General features: G+C 56.5%; 2 protein-coding genes across 3 annotated transcripts in view; one reads left to right on the plus strand and one right to left on the minus strand.

The window, feature by feature from the left end:
- Positions 1 to 363: 363 nt before the first annotated feature.
- On the plus strand, positions 364 to 16,286 carry LOC100348947 (lysosomal alpha-mannosidase). The gene is made up of 24 exons (XM_051835797.2): positions 364 to 1,047; positions 1,687 to 1,789; positions 1,918 to 2,091; positions 2,254 to 2,447; positions 2,966 to 3,098; positions 3,266 to 3,411; positions 4,775 to 4,891; positions 7,544 to 7,626; positions 7,701 to 7,821; positions 7,898 to 7,976; positions 8,162 to 8,271; positions 8,666 to 8,773; positions 9,067 to 9,183; positions 9,568 to 9,747; positions 11,346 to 11,443; positions 11,527 to 11,644; positions 12,800 to 12,918; positions 13,326 to 13,427; positions 13,588 to 13,675; positions 13,812 to 13,892; positions 14,006 to 14,227; positions 14,711 to 14,866; positions 14,980 to 15,082; positions 15,525 to 16,286. Exons 1-24 carry the CDS (start codon positions 898 to 900, stop codon positions 15,662 to 15,664), a joined length of 3,042 nt encoding a protein of 1,013 aa, XP_051691757.2. The 5' UTR covers positions 364 to 897; the 3' UTR covers positions 15,665 to 16,286.
- LOC100349198 (zinc finger protein 791) overlaps positions 10,405 to 17,269 on the minus strand; it is a 30,545-nt gene continuing 23,680 nt past the window's right edge. For both annotated transcript variants that reach the window (XM_070058914.1, XM_070058916.1), the window contains one exon: positions 10,405 to 12,424. The gene's annotated coding sequence lies outside the window, so the exon portion shown is untranslated. The remainder of the gene's footprint in view (positions 12,425 to 17,269) is intronic.

Below are 17,269 nucleotides of genomic sequence, written 5' to 3' on the forward strand. Positions count from 1 at the left end.
CTCATCCAGCCTTGAACGAGGAACATCCCAAGCCATGGACCCAAGCGAGCGTCCTTCTGTCCCGAGTTGCTGTGGCGGGTTCCTTGGCTAGTGCCAGGCTGATTCACACGGAAGGTAAAAGGCGGCACCCTAGGGGGTGCCCCACCCAAGTTGTATTCCTAGGCTGGCAGGGATGGTTCCTTAGATCCGGTCAACCCCAAATCTCTCTTTTTCAAAAACATTTGTCTTTAATTAAAAGGATGAATTACAGAGAGGCGGAGAGGCGAAGAGGTGGAGAGGGAGAGGGAGAGGGAGAGGGAGAGGGAGAGGGAGAGGGAGAGGGAGAGAGAGAGAAATATCTCCCAACCAGTAAGCAATCTGGGATTTGGTTTTCTTTCTACAAAGATGAGGCTCTGGCTGCCCTGGTGGGAGATGAGGCTCTGCGAGAGAACTCTGTTTCCCCAGCGGGCGGAACCGCTCCTCATCAAGCCCAGCTCGGTCCCTCCAGGGTCTCCCCTAAACAGGACACCCTAGAATTCCCCCCCGGCACACCCTCCACCCTCTAGGAAAATCCAGAAGCTGCAGGAAAACCTGAGGCCCCTACCCTCAGGAGGCACAGTCATTCCCGTGCCCCACGGAGTGGCGAGCGGCTAAGGGCGCCCCTGGGCATCCAGCGCCCCCAGGGCAGCACCTGTCCCGCGCTGGCTGGGTTCAGGGACCACGAGGACTCAGCGCCAGCCTCAGTCCTGGGCGGTGCCAGTGCTAGTCTTGGCCCCGCCCCTCCAGCGCCGATTGGCCAGGCCGCGTCCTGGGGGCGGAGCGTTCGCGCCAACCCCCCACCCACTCCCCGGCTGGACCCGGGAACCCTCCTGAGGCAGCGCCGGCGGCTGAGGCGGCGGCGGCGGGGACAGCGGAGCCATGACCGGGAACAGCGGAGCCATGACCTCGGGGGTCCGCGCCGGCGGCTGGGGGCACGCGGGGCGCGCCGTGCAGGGACCGCCCCCGCCTCTGCCCTTCCTCTTTGTGGTGTTGGTGGCGGCGCCCGGCACTCGCGCCGCGGGATACCAGGTGAAGGAGACCGCGGGCAGGAGCGAGAGCCGGCCTGGGGAAGCCTGAGGAGGGTCCGCGGGTGTGGACGGGTCCGATCCGGGGTGCCTCGAGGGGCAGCGGGTCCCACACGGGATCCGAATGCGTGCGGGCTGCCATGGAGGAGGTCCCCGCCTCTCAGGGTCCCCGGGCCGCCGGCCTGAGTGTGCGAGCCCCGTGAGGGCAGTGTGGGGGCGGCGGGGGGGGGCGCTCAGAGAGAACCGGGGCTGTGGACGCCGCCTCCCTGAAGTCCACCCTGGCTCCTTCACTTCCTGCGGCCCCCTTGCCCAGGTCACTGTCCTCTGTGTGCCCCAGGACGCCCGCAGGTCAGCTGTGTGCGGGGCTGAACTCACCTCAGCCAGGGCTCTGATGATTTTCCCAGGGGGAGAGGGAGAGCCGCGCTGGGGGGCTGTGCGGGGTGGGAGCTGTGTGTGTGAGCACCGCGATGCGTGTGTCCTGCCTGGGAGGGCCTGGCCTCCTCTGCACACAGTCAGGCTCAGGACGGGGCCCCGCCACCGTGCCACAATGTCAATCATGCAGTCCCCTGAGCCAGGCCCTCCCCCACTCCAACTCTTTGCCCTGGGGTACTGACACGGGTGTATGTGTTGGGTCCCCGTGCAGACATGCCCCACGGTGCAGCCAAACATGCTGAACGTTCACCTGCTGCCCCACACACATGATGACGTGGGCTGGGTCAAGACAGTGGACCAGTACTACTATGGGGGTAAGCACTCGGTGGGCGTGGCCTTTGATGTGTGCCCTGCACATTAGAGGGGAGCAATGCCTGGCCTGGGCTCTGTGTCTAGGAATAACTCCCTCCAGTCTCCGGATTTGGATGCCCTGTGTCCACAGTTTATAATAACCTCCAGCACGCTGGTGTGCAGTACATCCTGGACTCGGTCATTTCCGCCCTGCGGGCAGAGCCCAGCCGCAGGTTCGTCTACGTGGAGATGGCCTTCTTCTCCCGTTGGTGGCACCAGAAGGCGAACGCAACCCAGCAAGCCGTGCGGGAGCTGGTGCGCCAGGGTGAGCCTGCCCCAAGGACGGGAAATGGAAGCCCGGCTCAGCTTCCTCCTGTAACCCTGGCTTCTGAGATGGGGAGTGAACGCTTTTCTCCTCTCATCCCAGCACCACTCTCCCTGGCCTGGCTCCCAGCCCTTGACCCCGACCTTGCCCCTTCCCGCGCAGGGCACCTGGAGTTTGCCAACGGTGGCTGGGTGATGAACGACGAGGCGGCCACCCACTATGGCGCCATCGTGGACCAGATGACGCTGGGGCTGCGCTTCCTGCAGGACACGTTCGGCGACGACGGGCGCCCCCGTGTGGCCTGGCACATCGACCCCTTTGGGCACTCTCGGGAACAGGCTTCGCTCTTTGCGCAGGTGCTGTGTGGTCCTCTCTGGATGCACCCTTTCACTCGCTCTGACTCCTCCCTCGCCACTGACCAGCCCTTGGCCAGTTGTGACCCCTGCCAGGTCTGACCCCAAGAGTGAACCCCTTTTATGGACTCTGCTCTCTCTCCTTTCTCCTCTCCGTGCTCTGGCCCTGCCCCACATGCTAGGATCCTGGCTCCTTCCCAAGCTGAGTGGCAGGTGGCAGCCTAGGGTGCTTTAAACCCACCTCCATTGGTTGTTTCTGGCACAAACACCCTCAGATTACACATGGGTCAGTTTCCTTATGACCTTGACATTTCTGGGCAGGTGGAGATGGATTCTGAGTTTGGCCCCACCTCCTCCCCAAGGTCATGTGGTGCTCTCTGACCCCTCCCCAAATTTGGGAATTAACCCTAGTTTCAGCCACATTCATCTTCCTGTATTCTGCCTGTCTCTCCGAAGCCAAAGGGAGCTTGATGGTGGTGGGTGTCACACTCATTCACAGCGCCCCTCCTACCTCACCCCAGATGAGCTTTGATGGCATCTTCTTGGGGCGCGTGGATTACCAGGACAAAGAGCTGCGGGAGAAGAAGCAGGAGATGGAGCTGGTGTGGCGGGCCAGTGCCAGCCTGCAGCCCCCGACCGCCGACCTCTTCACTGGTGAGGCTGTGGGGTGACCTGAGCATCTTAAAACTCTTAATGTCTTGTGAACCAGAGCCTAGAATTTTCCCTTTGCACTGGACCCTACAAATTATGAAGCCCACCTTATGGGAGGCACGGCAAATTTTGATCCTAGGGCAAGTCTCTTAGACTGATGTGGCCCACAGGTGTGCTCCCCAATGTTTATGACCCCCCGAGGTATCTGTGCTGGGACAGGTTATGCGATGACAAGCCCGTGGTGGACGACCCCAGCAGCCCTGAGCACAACACCAAGGGACTGGTTGATTACTTCCTCAACTTGGCTGCTACCCAGGTAACTAGGTGTCCACAACCTGTGGGACTGAGGTGCACATGGCACACAGCCTTTCCCACAGCCCACATGATGCCTAAGGCCTTCTCATAGCCCTTGGGTGAATGTACTGTTCCAGTCACAGTCTCCATGTCCCACAGTACATTTGCATGCATTCCTCACTGACCCATGCAGAGACAGTGTAGCCATGGGAACCAGTGTCCTCATTGTGTAGTGCTCCCAGGAGAACCACTCACCAGCCTGTGGCTCTTCATGTGTCTGTGTGCTGTCATATGCCACACCCTTACTTGTAGGTTTAGGATCACAGATAAGGGTCCTCAACTGGTTCATTGAGATGCATATTGAAATAACAATGCATGCATTTCAAACTTTTCCAGCAAATCATATTTATATTTAATTTTTAAAGATTTATTTCCTTATTGGAGAGGTAGAGTGACAGAAAGAAGAGGAGACAGAGAGAAAGGTCTTCCATCTGCTGGTTCACTCCCCAAATGGCCCCATTGGCTGGAGCCGCACTGATCTGAAGCCAGGAGCCAAGAGCTCCTTGCTGGTCTCCCACATGGATGCAGGGGCACAAGGACTTGGGCCATCTTCTGCTATCCCAGGCCATAACAGAGAGCCAAATCAAAGAGGAGTAGCTGGTACTCGAACCAGCACCCATATGGGGATGCTGGCTCCACAGTTGGAGGATTACCCTACTGTGCCACAGCGCCGGCCCCCGTAATGTTTAATTAAATATTTTAATGATTTATTTACTTATTGGGAAGGCAGCATGATAGATATAGAGAGAGAGACAGTGAGAGTGGGTGGGAAGTAGGGAGGCAGCAAGAGCTTCCATCCACTGGTTTCCTCTCCGAATGCTTGAAACAACTTGGGTTGGGCCAGGCTGAAGACAGGAGCCCAGAACTCCATCTGGATCTCCCATGTAGGTGAAAGGGACCCAAACACTTGAGCCATCTCCCCCTGTCTCCTAGGATGCACATTATTAAGCTGGAGTCAGGAGGTTGGTGCTGTGGTACAGCAGGTTAAAGCCCTGGCCTGCAGTGCTAGCATCCCATATTGGCGCTGGTTCAAGCCCCAGCTGTTCCACTTCCAATCCAGCTTCCTGCTAACATGCCTGGGAATGCAGTAGAGGATGATCCAAGTCCTTGGGCCTCTGCATTACACCTGAGGGGTCTTCCAAAAGTTCATGAAAATGTATCTTAGGAAACATGATGCATGGATCTCTGAATTTTGGCACCAAGATAATTTTATCTTTTAGAATTTACCAGGAACTTTTGGGAACATCCTTCTATATAGAATGAAACAACTAGACATAGTTGTGGCCTGAGGAGAAGGTGGTCTGAGAACTGCCTTTGCCCCACAGCATCAGTCCTACCGCACCAACCACATCGTGATGACCATGGGTAGTGACTTCCATTATGAGAACGCAGACATGTGGTTCAAGAACCTTGACAAGCTCATCCGGCTGGTCAACGCACAGGTCAGTGTCCCCACTCTGTGCTGTTCCTGTCCCAGTGTGTACTTGTATGCAGGGACTTAGGTCATGGGGCAAAATGACAGGTGCCGTCTTAGTGTCCTCTTGCTTCTGCACAAATTGAGCTGCTCAAAACAGCAGAAATCCATGGTGCCCCAGATCTAGGCTCAGCAGTTGAGCACGGATCGCACTGGGCTGGCACGGAGGTGTGGGCAGGGCTGGGTGCCTCCTAGAGGCTTTGGGAGAGAACCTACGTCTTTGCCTTTTCCAGCCTCGGGACACTGCCTGGGTTCCTTGGCTCCTGGCCCCTTCCTCCTGGCCACACAGTGCCTCTCAGAGCCTGAATCTATAATCACATCTCTTTTTCATTCTGTATCTCCCCCTTCTTGTTTTACTTTAAAAATGTTTTCATTGATTTGTTTTTATTTTTTGCTTGAAAGGCAGAGAGACAGAGAAGGATAGGCACAGAGCGCTCTTTCAACTACTATTTCACCCCCCAAACATCTACAATGGTGGCCCAGGCTGGCCCAGGCTGATGCTGGGAGCTGGGAACTCAATTGGAGCCTCCCCCTGTGGGTGGCAGGAACCCAAGCCCTTGGGACACCATCTGCTGCCTGCCAGGAGCATCCGCAGGAGCCTGGGTCACACGCGTGGAGTTACGGGGACTTTAAGTAGGCACTCCGGTGTGGGATGTCCCGTGGTGGTGAGTGGCAGCTCGCCTGGTTCAGCACAATGTTCTGAAGCACTCAGGGTCTGAGTTGCCTCCCCTCTCCTGGGCTGTGAATTCCACAAGGGCTGGGGCGGCCTCTCTGTTTCTGAATTGTGTGTGCACTCCTGAGTGTATCAAAGAACAGAGTGATTGGCCATGATCACAGTGTGTGTGTGTGTGTGACAGTACTGTTGACCCACAGCAGCAGTGGAGTCCACACCCATCCAAGGAATCAATCAACTGTGTGTCAAAAGTATTTTTAAAAATCATGGGGCCAGCATTGTTGAGCAATGCACTAAGTAACCATCTCCCACTCTGGCATTGCTTATCAGAACCCAGGTTCCAGTCTCAATGTTCTACTTCCAAAACAACTCCCCTCTAAGTAAAAGTGAAAGATGACCCAAGTGCTTGAGCCTCTGTCAGACATGTAGGAGATCCAAATGGAATCCTGGCTCCTGGGTTTGGCCAACCCCAGCCCAGCTATTATGGCCATTTGGGGAATGGACCAGTGGATGGAACCACTTATAGCTCTGTCTCTGTCTCTCTGCCTTTCAATGCAATAAATAAATATTTTAAAATGTATTGTATCGGCATTGCACATACACAGATTTTTTTTAATTTTTATTTGAAAATTTAATTTATTAATCTGAAGGGCAGATAGTTCATCTGCCGGTTCACTTCCCAAACATTTGCTACACCAGAGCTGGGTCGTGCTGAAACCCAGAGTTGGGAACTCAAGCCATGTTTCCACATGGATGACAAGGAACCAACTATTTGACCCTCCACGTGCTACTTCCCAGGGTGTGCTTTTGCAGGAAGCTGGAGTTGGGAACAGGGCTGGAAATGGAACCAAGTCACTCTGATATGGGATGTGGACATCTATTTCCATCTCAACTGTTGCCTAAAATGCCTGCCTTAGATTTTTTTCTTGTAATTTTCCCCCAAACAATACTAACAACTATTGTGAACACTTGCATTGTATTAGGTATTCTACATCATCTAGAGATGATTTGAAGTATACAGGATCACAGGCTAAGCCTCCACCTAGGACGCGGCATCCCATGAGCATGGCTCCCATCCTGGCTGCTCTATTTCCAATCAAGCTCCTTACTAATTCACTTGGGAAAGTAGCAAAAAGATGTCTGCCACCCACATGGGTGGATGGAATTCCAGGCTCGGGCTTCAGCCTGCTCCGCCCACAGCCATAATGGCCATTTGGGGAATGAACCAACAGATGGCAGATCTCTCTCCCTCTTCCTTCCTCTCCTCTGTAACTTTGCCTTTCAAATAAATAAATCAATGTTTGAAAAAACACCGGAGGATGTGCACTGGTCTCTGCAAATACTATGTAACTGACCTAAGTGACTTGAGATTTATGGATTTAGGTATCTTCTGGGGGTCCAGAAACCCATCCACTTGGGTCCTGAGGGCCGGCTGTAGGCATGTATGAATGTCTGTGTGTAGACAGATGGGATGCACAGCTCTTCGTTCACTGAAATGTTTGTTGAGCACCTACTGTGTACACTGGAAGACATCATTTTCCTCATTCATGTCACCTTCCTGTGACCTCACCTCCCTCACCATTTGTTCACCTTGAAACTGCCTTTTGGCAGCAAACAGACAAGGCTGAAAATGGTCAATCCTGTCCTATAATGTCACACTTTTTATCATGAACATTTTTCATACAAAAATTTGAATTATTGCAAAGGTTTAGGAAAATTCCAGCACGATACACATTCCTCCCAAGGAAGCTGATGGTTGGTGGTGACCAAAATTCCCTTTCCCACGTGAACGCTGGTGTGGGTGTGCACTCCGAAGATGGCCTCAGCACCCAAGCCGACCAAATGCGCGCCTGTGGGCGTCAAGTGGGAGGCCGGAGTGCGCAGCTGTGGGTCCTAGGGACACAGCACTGTCCCCGAGGGCTCACCCACTCCCCTCCCCCCCAGCAGCAGGCAAAGGGGAGCCGCGTCCACGTGCTCTACTCCACCCCCGCCTGTTACCTCTGGGAGCTGAACAAGGCCAACCTCACCTGGTATTTGGGGACCCTGGGGGGCTGGGGGTTGGCACGCCCCGCGCCTCGTGACCCCACCCTCTCCGCCCGCGCAGGTCGCTGAAGGAGGACGACTTCTTCCCGTACGCCGATGGCCCCCGCCAGTTCTGGACCGGCTACTTCTCCAGCCGGCCGGCCCTCAAGCGCTATGAGCGTGTCAGCTACAACTTCCTGCAGGTGGGCGGCGCCGGCGGGACGGGGCAGCCTGGAGGCCCCTTAGACCAGGAGCCTGAAATTGTGCACTGCTCCCCAGGTGTGCAAGCAGCTGGAGGCGCTGGCGGGCCCGGCGGCCAACGTGGGGCCCTATGGGTCGGGAGACAGCGCTCTCCTAGGTAGGGGTCGCCCGGCGTGGAGGTAGGGGCGGGAGAGGGGCTGAAGATGGGAACCCCTCTGGGCCGCACCAGGACCCTTCTTAGCGCCTCTAAGAAGATGCCCTGTCACACGGGACTTTTCCTTCTTTTCGGGGCTGGGCCCTGAGTGCTATGGAGACCCTGCCCGACTCCTCGTGTGCCCTCAGAGGAGGCCATGGCTGTGCTGCAGCACCACGACGCCATCACGGGCACCTCCCGCCAGCTCGTGGCTGACGACTACGCGCGCCGGCTGGCTGCGGGCTGGGGGCGCTGCGAGGTGCGTGGGACGGGCCTTGGGGGGAGGGGGGGTGGAGACAGGAAGGGGCAGGCCCAAGACTATCGCGAGGGCGTGGTGCAGAATAGAAGGTGATGACCTCAGTACCTGGGAGTGAAAGGGTGGAGACAAAGGGGTGGGGCAAGGGCATGGGAAAGGAGGGGTGGGGTGAAGACCTGTAAGCAATCAGCGAAGACAGGTAGGGGTGTGGCTAGACCCTGGGAATGGTGGGCAAAGCAGAAAAGGGCCAGGTCTTGAGAGTGGGCATGCTCGGAGGGGAGGGACAGAGACCCATAGATGCTCGTGATGTAGGGCAAGGGACGCGCTGGGGAGGGGGCTGGGGTGAAGACCCGGGTGTGCGTTTAAAGCGAGGCCGCCCCGTGGCGCTGCCCCCCAGGTTCTCCTGAGCAACGCCCTGGCGCGGCTCAGCGGCTCCCAGGAGGCTTTCTCCATCTGCCCGGAGCTCAACATCAGCGTCTGCCCGCTCAGCCAGACGTCGGCGCGCGTGAGCCGGGTGGGGGCGGGGCGGGAGGCAGGTGCCGGGGGCGGGGCCCCAGGGGGAGGTGACCCCGACAGGTGGTGGGGCGCACGGCTGCAGCTGACTGGGTGCATGGGATGGTTAGGTAATTTATATGTACGACCCTTATGGGGAGAGTTTTCCTGGGGATCTGCACTGCCAAGGCAGGACAGAGACCAAGATGGAGGTTGGTGACCACACCGGGGTAACCAGGGATGTCGCCTCCCAAGGTTTGGAGAATGCGTGCTGTGACCCCCGCCCTGCCTGTCCCTCTCCCCCAGTTCCAGGTCGCCATTTACAACCCCCTGGCCCGGAAGGTGGACCGCATGGTGCGGCTGCCAGTCAGTGAAGGCACTTTCCTCGTGAAGGACCCCAGTGGCCACGCGGTGCCCAGCGATGTGAGCCCCTTCAGGGACTGTCACCCGTGGACACCCATGGGCACGCCCCTCCCCCTCGTGGTCCCCTCCTGTCCCTGCAGATCTCTGCCCGCTCTGGCCCTTAGCATCAGCCCCCCTCCGAGCATCTCTCCCACCCGAGTGGTCCCCTTTAATCCCCCAGGACATTTCCTCCGTGTTTCTGGAGAGCCCCTGCCTCCCAGACGGCCTCCCCTATTGAGCCTCCTCCTCCCCTTCAGTCCTCCCTCCCTCCATTGCCTCCCCCGTCTCTCTCCTCCCTCCCAGGACTCCCTCCCCTCCTCGAGTTTGCTCCTGCTGTACTGAGTGTGATGCGTTCTGTGCACACCCACAGCCTCTTGGCTCAGCTTCCCCCCTCCCTTCCCCGAGGTGCTGCTGCTTCCCCAGCCAGAGGGACAGAAGCCCAGGCCAGAGCTGCTATTCTCTGCCTCGGTGCCGGCCCTGGGCTTCAGCATCTACTCTGTAGCTCAAGTGTTTCCAGAGAAACCCAAGGTCCACAGGGCCCGGCCCAGCCCTGAGAAATCAGGTAGCTTTGTTATCCACAATGAGGTGAGTCTCCTTCAGATCATTATTGCTACCTGGGTATTTGAAGTCTCCTGGTGAGCAGTGCCACCGCACGGTTGGGAGTACCTGGGTTGGTTGTCTGCCATTACCTCCCTCCCCTGATGCTGTGACCTTGAGTGAATGTTCTTCTTGTTAGCCTCAGTGTCCTTTCTGGAGACTGTTGTATGAACCCAGTGTGGTCTTGGGGGACCCTTGACAGATATGTCTGACCTCAAGAAAGGTGGAGGGGTGTGTGTGTGTGTGTGTGTGTTTTACAATTAACTTATTCATTTGTTTGAGAGGCAAAGAGAAAGAGAGAGACCCTGTCTCCTAGTGTATTCCCCAAATACCCACAAGATATACAGCAAGGCTGAAGCTGAGAACTGTGCACTCAATCCAGTTCTCTCCCCGGAGGTGGCGGGAGCCTGGCTATTTGAGCCATCACTGCTGCCTATCAGGATCTGTGTTCAAGGAAAGCTGCAGTGAGTAGCTGGAAGCAGAAATGACACCAAGTCGTTCTGAGGCAGGGGACACAAGGACCTTAGCTGTTAAAGCAGATGTGTGCGCAGGAGGTTGGCAACTTTCCTGGAAATGGGGTAGGTAAAGACAGACCTGAGAGAGGGAGACAGACACAGCTGGGCCCCTGCGTTAAGACTGCCAGGAGTTTTTCTATTTTTTATTTAAGATTTTATTTACTTACTTGAAAGTCAGATTTACACAGAAAGAATGAGAGGCAGAGAGAGAGAGAGAGAGTCCTCCATCTGCTGGTTCACTCCCCAACTGGCTTCAATGGCGGGAGCTGCACCAATCTGAAGCCAGGAGCTTCTTCCCTGGTCTCCTGCACAGGGGCAGGGGCCCAAGCACCTGGGCCATCTTCCACTGCTTTCCCAGGCTATAGCAGAGAGCTGGATCAGAAGTGGAGCAACCAGGACTTGAACCAGCACGCATATGGATGCCGACACTGATGCTGGCACTGCAGGTGGCGGCTTTATCCGATGTGACACAGTGCTGGCCCCATACCTTCAGGAGTTTAAAAGAGAAAAAAAAAGCTTCTCATGGCCTTATTTCCATAAAAACTTAAAAACCGTGGTTTGTGGAAGTGTTGGCATAAAGATAACTGTCATCCCAGATGGCTTCACTGTTATACTTATTTCATTATTATACTTCATTGATTATACTTTCCTTAGTGTTTTCTGAGGTTTTGATTCTGACAGAAATGAAAATATTTCTCTGGGCCCCCAATGACCTGTGGGAGCTGGCATCATGGTTCCTGTGTTGGATGCTCAAAATGGCTTTGATCTGAATCAGATGAGAGCTGTAACTGGAGTTGGGATGTCCCAGGTGTCCCCTCAAGCTACTGTGGGAGACAGAGAGTAGGGTGCAAACATAGAAGCAAGGGACCTGGAGACATCAAGTGCATCAGTCCTGGGGGGCCGTGGAGTGACAAAAGTGGAGCCATTACGATTCCCTAATGGGATCGAGTGTGAGGAGTGAGAATGAGAGGAAGTGCGGAGCGTACAGGGTTCTGTCCTGAGCACCAGGAAGAATGGAGCTGCCATTGGCTGAGGCGATGGTCACTCACGTGTGTTTCCTTTTCTGCCCAGTTCATCCGGGCTATGTTCAGCCATGAGACAGGCCTCTTGACTCAGATTGAGGTCACGGACCAGAAACTCATGCTGCCCGTGAACCAGACTTTTTTCTGGTGAGGAGGATCATCAAGCCAGGGAAGGGGGTGGTGCATGGAGCTGGAGCCCCTGATCAGATTCTCACCTGCCCTGATGACAGGTATAATGCCAATACAGGTGTCCTACAAAACGATCAGCCCTCTGGTGCCTACATCTTTAGTCCCGATGGAATGCAACCACTGCCTGTGAACAGCTCAGCTCAGATCCGCCTGCTGAAGGTATGGGGCCAGGAATTATGAGTGGGAATTCGGGGTGGGAGGTTGGGTGTGTGGGAACTGGGAGAGTGCCAGGTGTGCCGGGTGGGAGGTGCAGAGAGGAGAGGATTCCCACCTCCTCCAGGTAAGAGGCTAAGACCTAAGGGGAATACTGGGGGTCCCCCCAAGGGCTGATGTTCCGGGCTGCTCTGTGTCCTGGGGAAGCACATGGAAGGCGTTTGTGTCTGCTGTGGTGTCAGGATGACACTTAGCATTAGGAACCCTGGCTGGGGTGTTCCCACATGGCCCATGAGTGGGGAGAGCCAACTCTAGCTACTTGCAGAGGGCACCGAGTTCTATGCAAAGAGCAGTTGACATGGAGGGTGGAGACTTGAGTCTCCTGTAGGGTAGGGGTCTACTGGGATGGGCGTTTTCCCAGGCTTCTCACTTAGCTTCTCTTAGTGTGGGAGAACGAAAGATGATGGCGAGACGCACGTTCGTGCTCGCTCAGGAGCCTGATGTGTGATGGTGTTGATCTTGAAGTGCTCGTCTTCCTGCTCAGGTCACTGGGTTAGCAGACAGCTTTGCCTGTTGTAACAGATTAGCCAAGTCAACTGTGCCCAAGTCAAGACAGATGATCATTGCTGTCCAACAGAAAGTCAGGCTGGTCCATCTGGGGAAGGAGGAGCGGTTCCATGGTCACCCAGGCCCCTTCTATTTTGTTGCATTGCCTTCGTCAACACACAGCTTCCCCATGGTCCTACATGGCTGCTCAGCCTCCAGCCACGACCCCTGCCATTGAACCTGCAGGAGGAGGAAAGGGGCAAGCGACATGTTTTACCCCACACTGACGACGTTCCATGGGGCAGACTGAGCCCCACTATCAGCAGAGCCTACAACCAGAACCCACACGCCCTGCTAGAACTCTGCTGTAGGGAGGGCAGATGGGACAGTGGTGGCAACAAGCACACGGGCCCCCCTCAAGACTTCTGTGTCAGGGACTGAGCGGGACATGTGAACTTCACATCCATGCAGGAGGGGTGATGGATGGAATTCCTATGCAATTTTGGGGTTGACCCTGATGGAGGCTTCTGGAGGGTTCACAGCAGGGGGCATTTGCACACCTCCCCTCTGCCCAAGGCTGGGCTGAGCCCCACCCTCTGCCCTGTGTGTCCTCAGACGCCCTTGGTGCAGGAGGTGCACCAGAACTTCTCAGCCTGGTGCTCCCAGGTGGTTCGCCTGTACCGCGGACAGCGCCACCTGGAGCTCGAGTGGACAGTGGGGCCCATCCCTGTGGAGTGAGTGCTTGGGCTGGGACTGGGGCTGGGGGCAAGGAGTTTAAATATTGTTTAAAATATTTATTTACTTATTTATTCATTTATTTGCAATGGAGGCAGGAGGAGAGAGAGACGGATAGAGGTTTCTCATCTACTAGTTCCCTAGAGCTGAAAGTAGGCCAGGCAGAACATGGGAGCTGGTAGCTCAACCTGGTCCCCGTGTGGGTGGCAGGGCTGTCACTGTCACTGCCTGTCTCTCAGGGTCTGCATCAACAGAGGCAGGAAGCAGGAGCACAGCTGGGACTCAGGCTCAGGCACTGTGATACAGGTGGTAGTGTCACAACTGGTGTCTTAGCCGCTGCCCCCAACACCACTGCCCAGAGTGAGTTTAGATGAGGCTCACGAGCTTGCTGTCCCATTGGGTACAGTGACAAGTGGGGGAAGGAAGTGATCAGTCGTTTCGACACGCCGCTGGACACCAAGGGCTACTTCTACACGGACAGCAATGGCCGGGAGATCCTGAAGAGGAGGTAATGGGGACGCAGGGCACCCGCGGGGCAGTGGTGATGTGTGGGGTCCAGGGGCAGGGGCGCTGGCTGATGGTGTGAATGTGGGAGGTTGAGGAAGAACGGAGAGAGCAGAGTGGGGGAGCCGGTGTCCCAGCCTGACCAGATGACCTCCATCCCCCAGGAGGAATTATCGGCCCACCTGGAACTTGACCCAGACGGAGCCAGTGGCAGGGAACTACTATCCAGTCAACACTCGAATTTACATCACGGTACCCTCCCCCACCCCGAACATCCCCGGGTACAGAATGGAGAGGGCCCCTCACTGGCAGCATCTCCCAGGTGCCTGGGGCTGGGACTGGCTCCCCACCCCACCCTCACACTCACCCTGCTCCAACCCTCACCCAGGATGGGAAGAAGCAGCTGACGGTGTTGACGGATCGCTGCCAGGGGGGCAGCAGCCTGCAGGACGGCTCCTTGGAGCTCATGGTGAGTGGGGGTAGGGGAGCTCCAGCCACAGTAGAGTCCTCCCACCAAGTCCCTCAGGACTTTGGACAAGGATACTGCTGGACCCCCTCCCTCTCCTGGCTACTCTCTCCTAGGTGCACCGAAGGCTGCTGAAAGATGACAGACGTGGCCTGGGGGAGCCGCTGTTAGAGAAGAAGTCGTGGGTGCGGGGGCGCCACCTCGTGCTGCTGGACGCGGTGGGCAAGGCAGCCGCGGGGCACCGGCTGCTGGCGGAGAAGGAGGCCCTGGCCCCACAGGTGGTGCTGGCGCCGGGGAGGGCCACCCACTACCACCCCGGGGCTACCCTGCGCAAACAGGTGAGGGGCTCACGTGGAGCAGAGACAGGAATCACAGTGAAGCCTGCGCGGGGAATGGGCTTCGATGTGGGTTTTTCCATGGCTCAGCTGAGACCCACCCCGCTCCACCTTCAAGCTCCCTGGGGAGTCCAAAAGCTAGGTCCTTGCCCAGTCCCCACCACCTGCCCTGGTGAGACACAGCCCCAGCTTCCACACTGGCACCTCACTTCAGCCCCGCCCTGCTTGACTTCAGCCCCGCCCCTTCTTCCAGCTGTGTTCTACTTTGCCCCAGTCCCTTCCAATACCGCCTTTGGGGAGCTTCAGCCCCTCCATCCCACCTCGGGCCAGCTCAGCTCTGCCCTCTCTGGACTCTGACCCCAGGTAGCTGGAACCCTTCCCAGCTTGGGGCCACCCCATCCTCTCATTGGCTCAGGCTTCCACGTGATTGCCTTCCTGTCCAAGCCCTGCACCTAATGACTTAGCCCTGCCTCTGTCTCCCCGCAGTTCTCAGGGCTGCGCCGGGCACTCCCACCCTCCGTGCACCTGCTCACCCTGGCCTGCTGGGGCCCAGAGACATTGCTGCTGCGCTTGGAGCACCAGTTTGCCAGGGGGGAGGACTCGGGCCGCAACTTGAGCTCCCCCGTGACCTTGGATTTGCTGGTAAGGAGAGATGAGGTGGGAGATAGAGAAGTGAGAGCAAGCAGAGGGAGAGAGCAAGAGGGGAAATCTGCTTTTGTTCTCACTGATCAGGGTCCCGTCCATGGTTCCCACAGAACCTGTTCTCCACCTTCACCATCACCCACCTGCAGGAGACCACGCTGGTAGCCAACCAGCCCCGGGCCAGCGCCTCCAGGCTCAAATGGACACCAAACACCGGTGGGCATCTAGACTGCTGGGGTGGGCTCCTGCCTGGGGCTGGCAGCTGGGGCCGGTGTATGAGGCATCAGAATGTAGGCCAGAAGCCAGTATAGAACCTCAGAACCCTGGGACAGATCCAGGTTAGGGCTTGAGTGTCCAAAGTGGGTTCAGCAAACAAGCAATAGGTCTCAAGGTTTAAGAATTAGGTCCAGGAATAAGATTCAAGGATCTCTGTGGGTGTCCATCTCCCCTGGGGTTGCTGTGGGGGTTTGAGGGCAAGAGCCAGACTTTTGAGAAGATTTGTGGGACCCAGGGGTGGAATTTAGGCCTAGGGAGAGGTAGTTTAAGGATCATGGAGTGAGGCCCTGGGGACAGATTTGGAAGTGCAGTGTGTCTGCCCTAGGAGTGGGTGAGATGAGGGCCGTGAGGACATCTTCAACCTCTCACTCCTGGTTCTCAGGCCCCGTACCCCACCCCTCTGTGCCCCCCCTGGACAGTACCACCATCACGCTGCAGCCCATGGAGATCCGCACATTTGTGGCTTCGGTCCAGTGGAAGGAGGACGTTTGGGTCCTCAGGAACGCCCCCTTCCCAGCCTGAGTTCTCTTCTTTCCCCCTTGCTGCTGCTGCTGCCACCCACAAACACCATTAAAATGTCAGTGCTAAGATTCAGGTCACTGGGTGACTGGCTGGTGCATCTTTCATTGCAAGACAGAATGCATGAACTAGGGAGGTCAGTAGATCATAGCTGATCCTTGAAACATTTTCTTTATTTATTTGGCAGGCAGAGTGACAGAGAGAAAGAATCTTCTATGAGAGAGAGGGACAGAGAGATCTTCCATCAGCTGTTTCATGCCTCAAATTGCCCCAGTTAGCCAAGGCTGTGTTAGGCCAATGCCAGAAACCAGGAATTCTACCCTGGTCTCCCACGTGGGTGGCTGGGCCTCAAACTTTGAGCCATCATTTGCTAACTTTCCAGGTGCATTAGCAGGAAGCTGGATTGGAAATAGAGCAGTCAGTCTTGAACCAGCACTTTGATAGGGGATGCTAGCATTGAAAAAAGCTGCTGAGGCCAGCGCCGCGGCTCACTAGGCTAATCCTCCACCTAGCGGCGCCGGCACACCGGGTTCTAGTCCCGGTCGGGGCACCGGATTCTGTCCTGGTTGCCCCTCTTCCAGGCCAGCTCTCTGCTGTGGCCAGGGAGTGCAGTGGAGGATGGCCCAAGTCCTTGGGCCCTGCACCCCATGGGAGACCAGGATAAGTACCTGGCTCCTGCCATCGGATCAGCGTGATGCGCCAGCCGCAGCGCACCAGCCATGGTGGCCATTGGAGGGTGAACCAATGGCAAAAGGAAGACCTTTCTCTCTCTCTCACTGTCCACTCTGCCTGTCAAAAAAAAAGAAAAGAAAAAAGCTGCTGAACCTGTTGTGTCACAACCCTGCATCCCAGCTGTACCATATTTTTAAAAAGATTTTTTTTTTTTTTTTTGACAGGCAGAGTGGACAGTGAGAGAGACAGAGAGAAAGGTCTTCCTTTGCCGTTGGTTCACCCTCCAATGGCCGCCGCGGTCGACGCGCTGCGGCCGGCGCACCGCGCTGATCCGATGGCAGGAGGCAGGAGCCAGGTGCTTTTCCTGGTCTCCCATGGGGTGCAGGGCCCAAGCACCTGGGCCATCCTCCACTGCACTCCCTGGCCACAGCAGAGAGCTGGCCTGGAAGAGGGGCAACCGGGACAGAATCCGGCGCCCCAACCGGGACTAGAACCTGGTGTGCCGGCGCCGCTAGGCAGAGGATTAGCCTAGTGAGCCGCGGCGCCAGCCCAAAAAGATTTATTTTATTTATTTGAAAGACAGAGTTACAGAGAGAGGTAGAGACAGATAGAGAGGTCTTCCATCTGCTGGCTCACTCCCCAGATGGTCGCAATGGCTGGAGCTGTGCTGATCCGAAGCCAGGAGCCAGGAATTTCTTCCAGGTGTCCCAGTGGGTGCAGGGGCCCAAGCACTTGGGCCATCTTCCACTGCTTTCCTAGGTCATCAGCAGGGAGCTGGATAGGAAGTGGAACAGCCAGGATTTGAACCGGCGCCCATTTGGGATGCTGGTGCTGCCGGCTTTGGCTTAACCTACTATGCCACAACGCTGGCCCCTCTCATCTTCTTCAAAATTTTTTTATTTTGGGGTGGGCATTGTGACACAGCGATGTATGCTG

Source organism: Oryctolagus cuniculus, chromosome 16 (assembly GCF_964237555.1).
Source record: "Oryctolagus cuniculus chromosome 16, mOryCun1.1, whole genome shotgun sequence".
NCBI lineage: Eukaryota > Metazoa > Chordata > Mammalia > Lagomorpha > Leporidae > Oryctolagus > Oryctolagus cuniculus.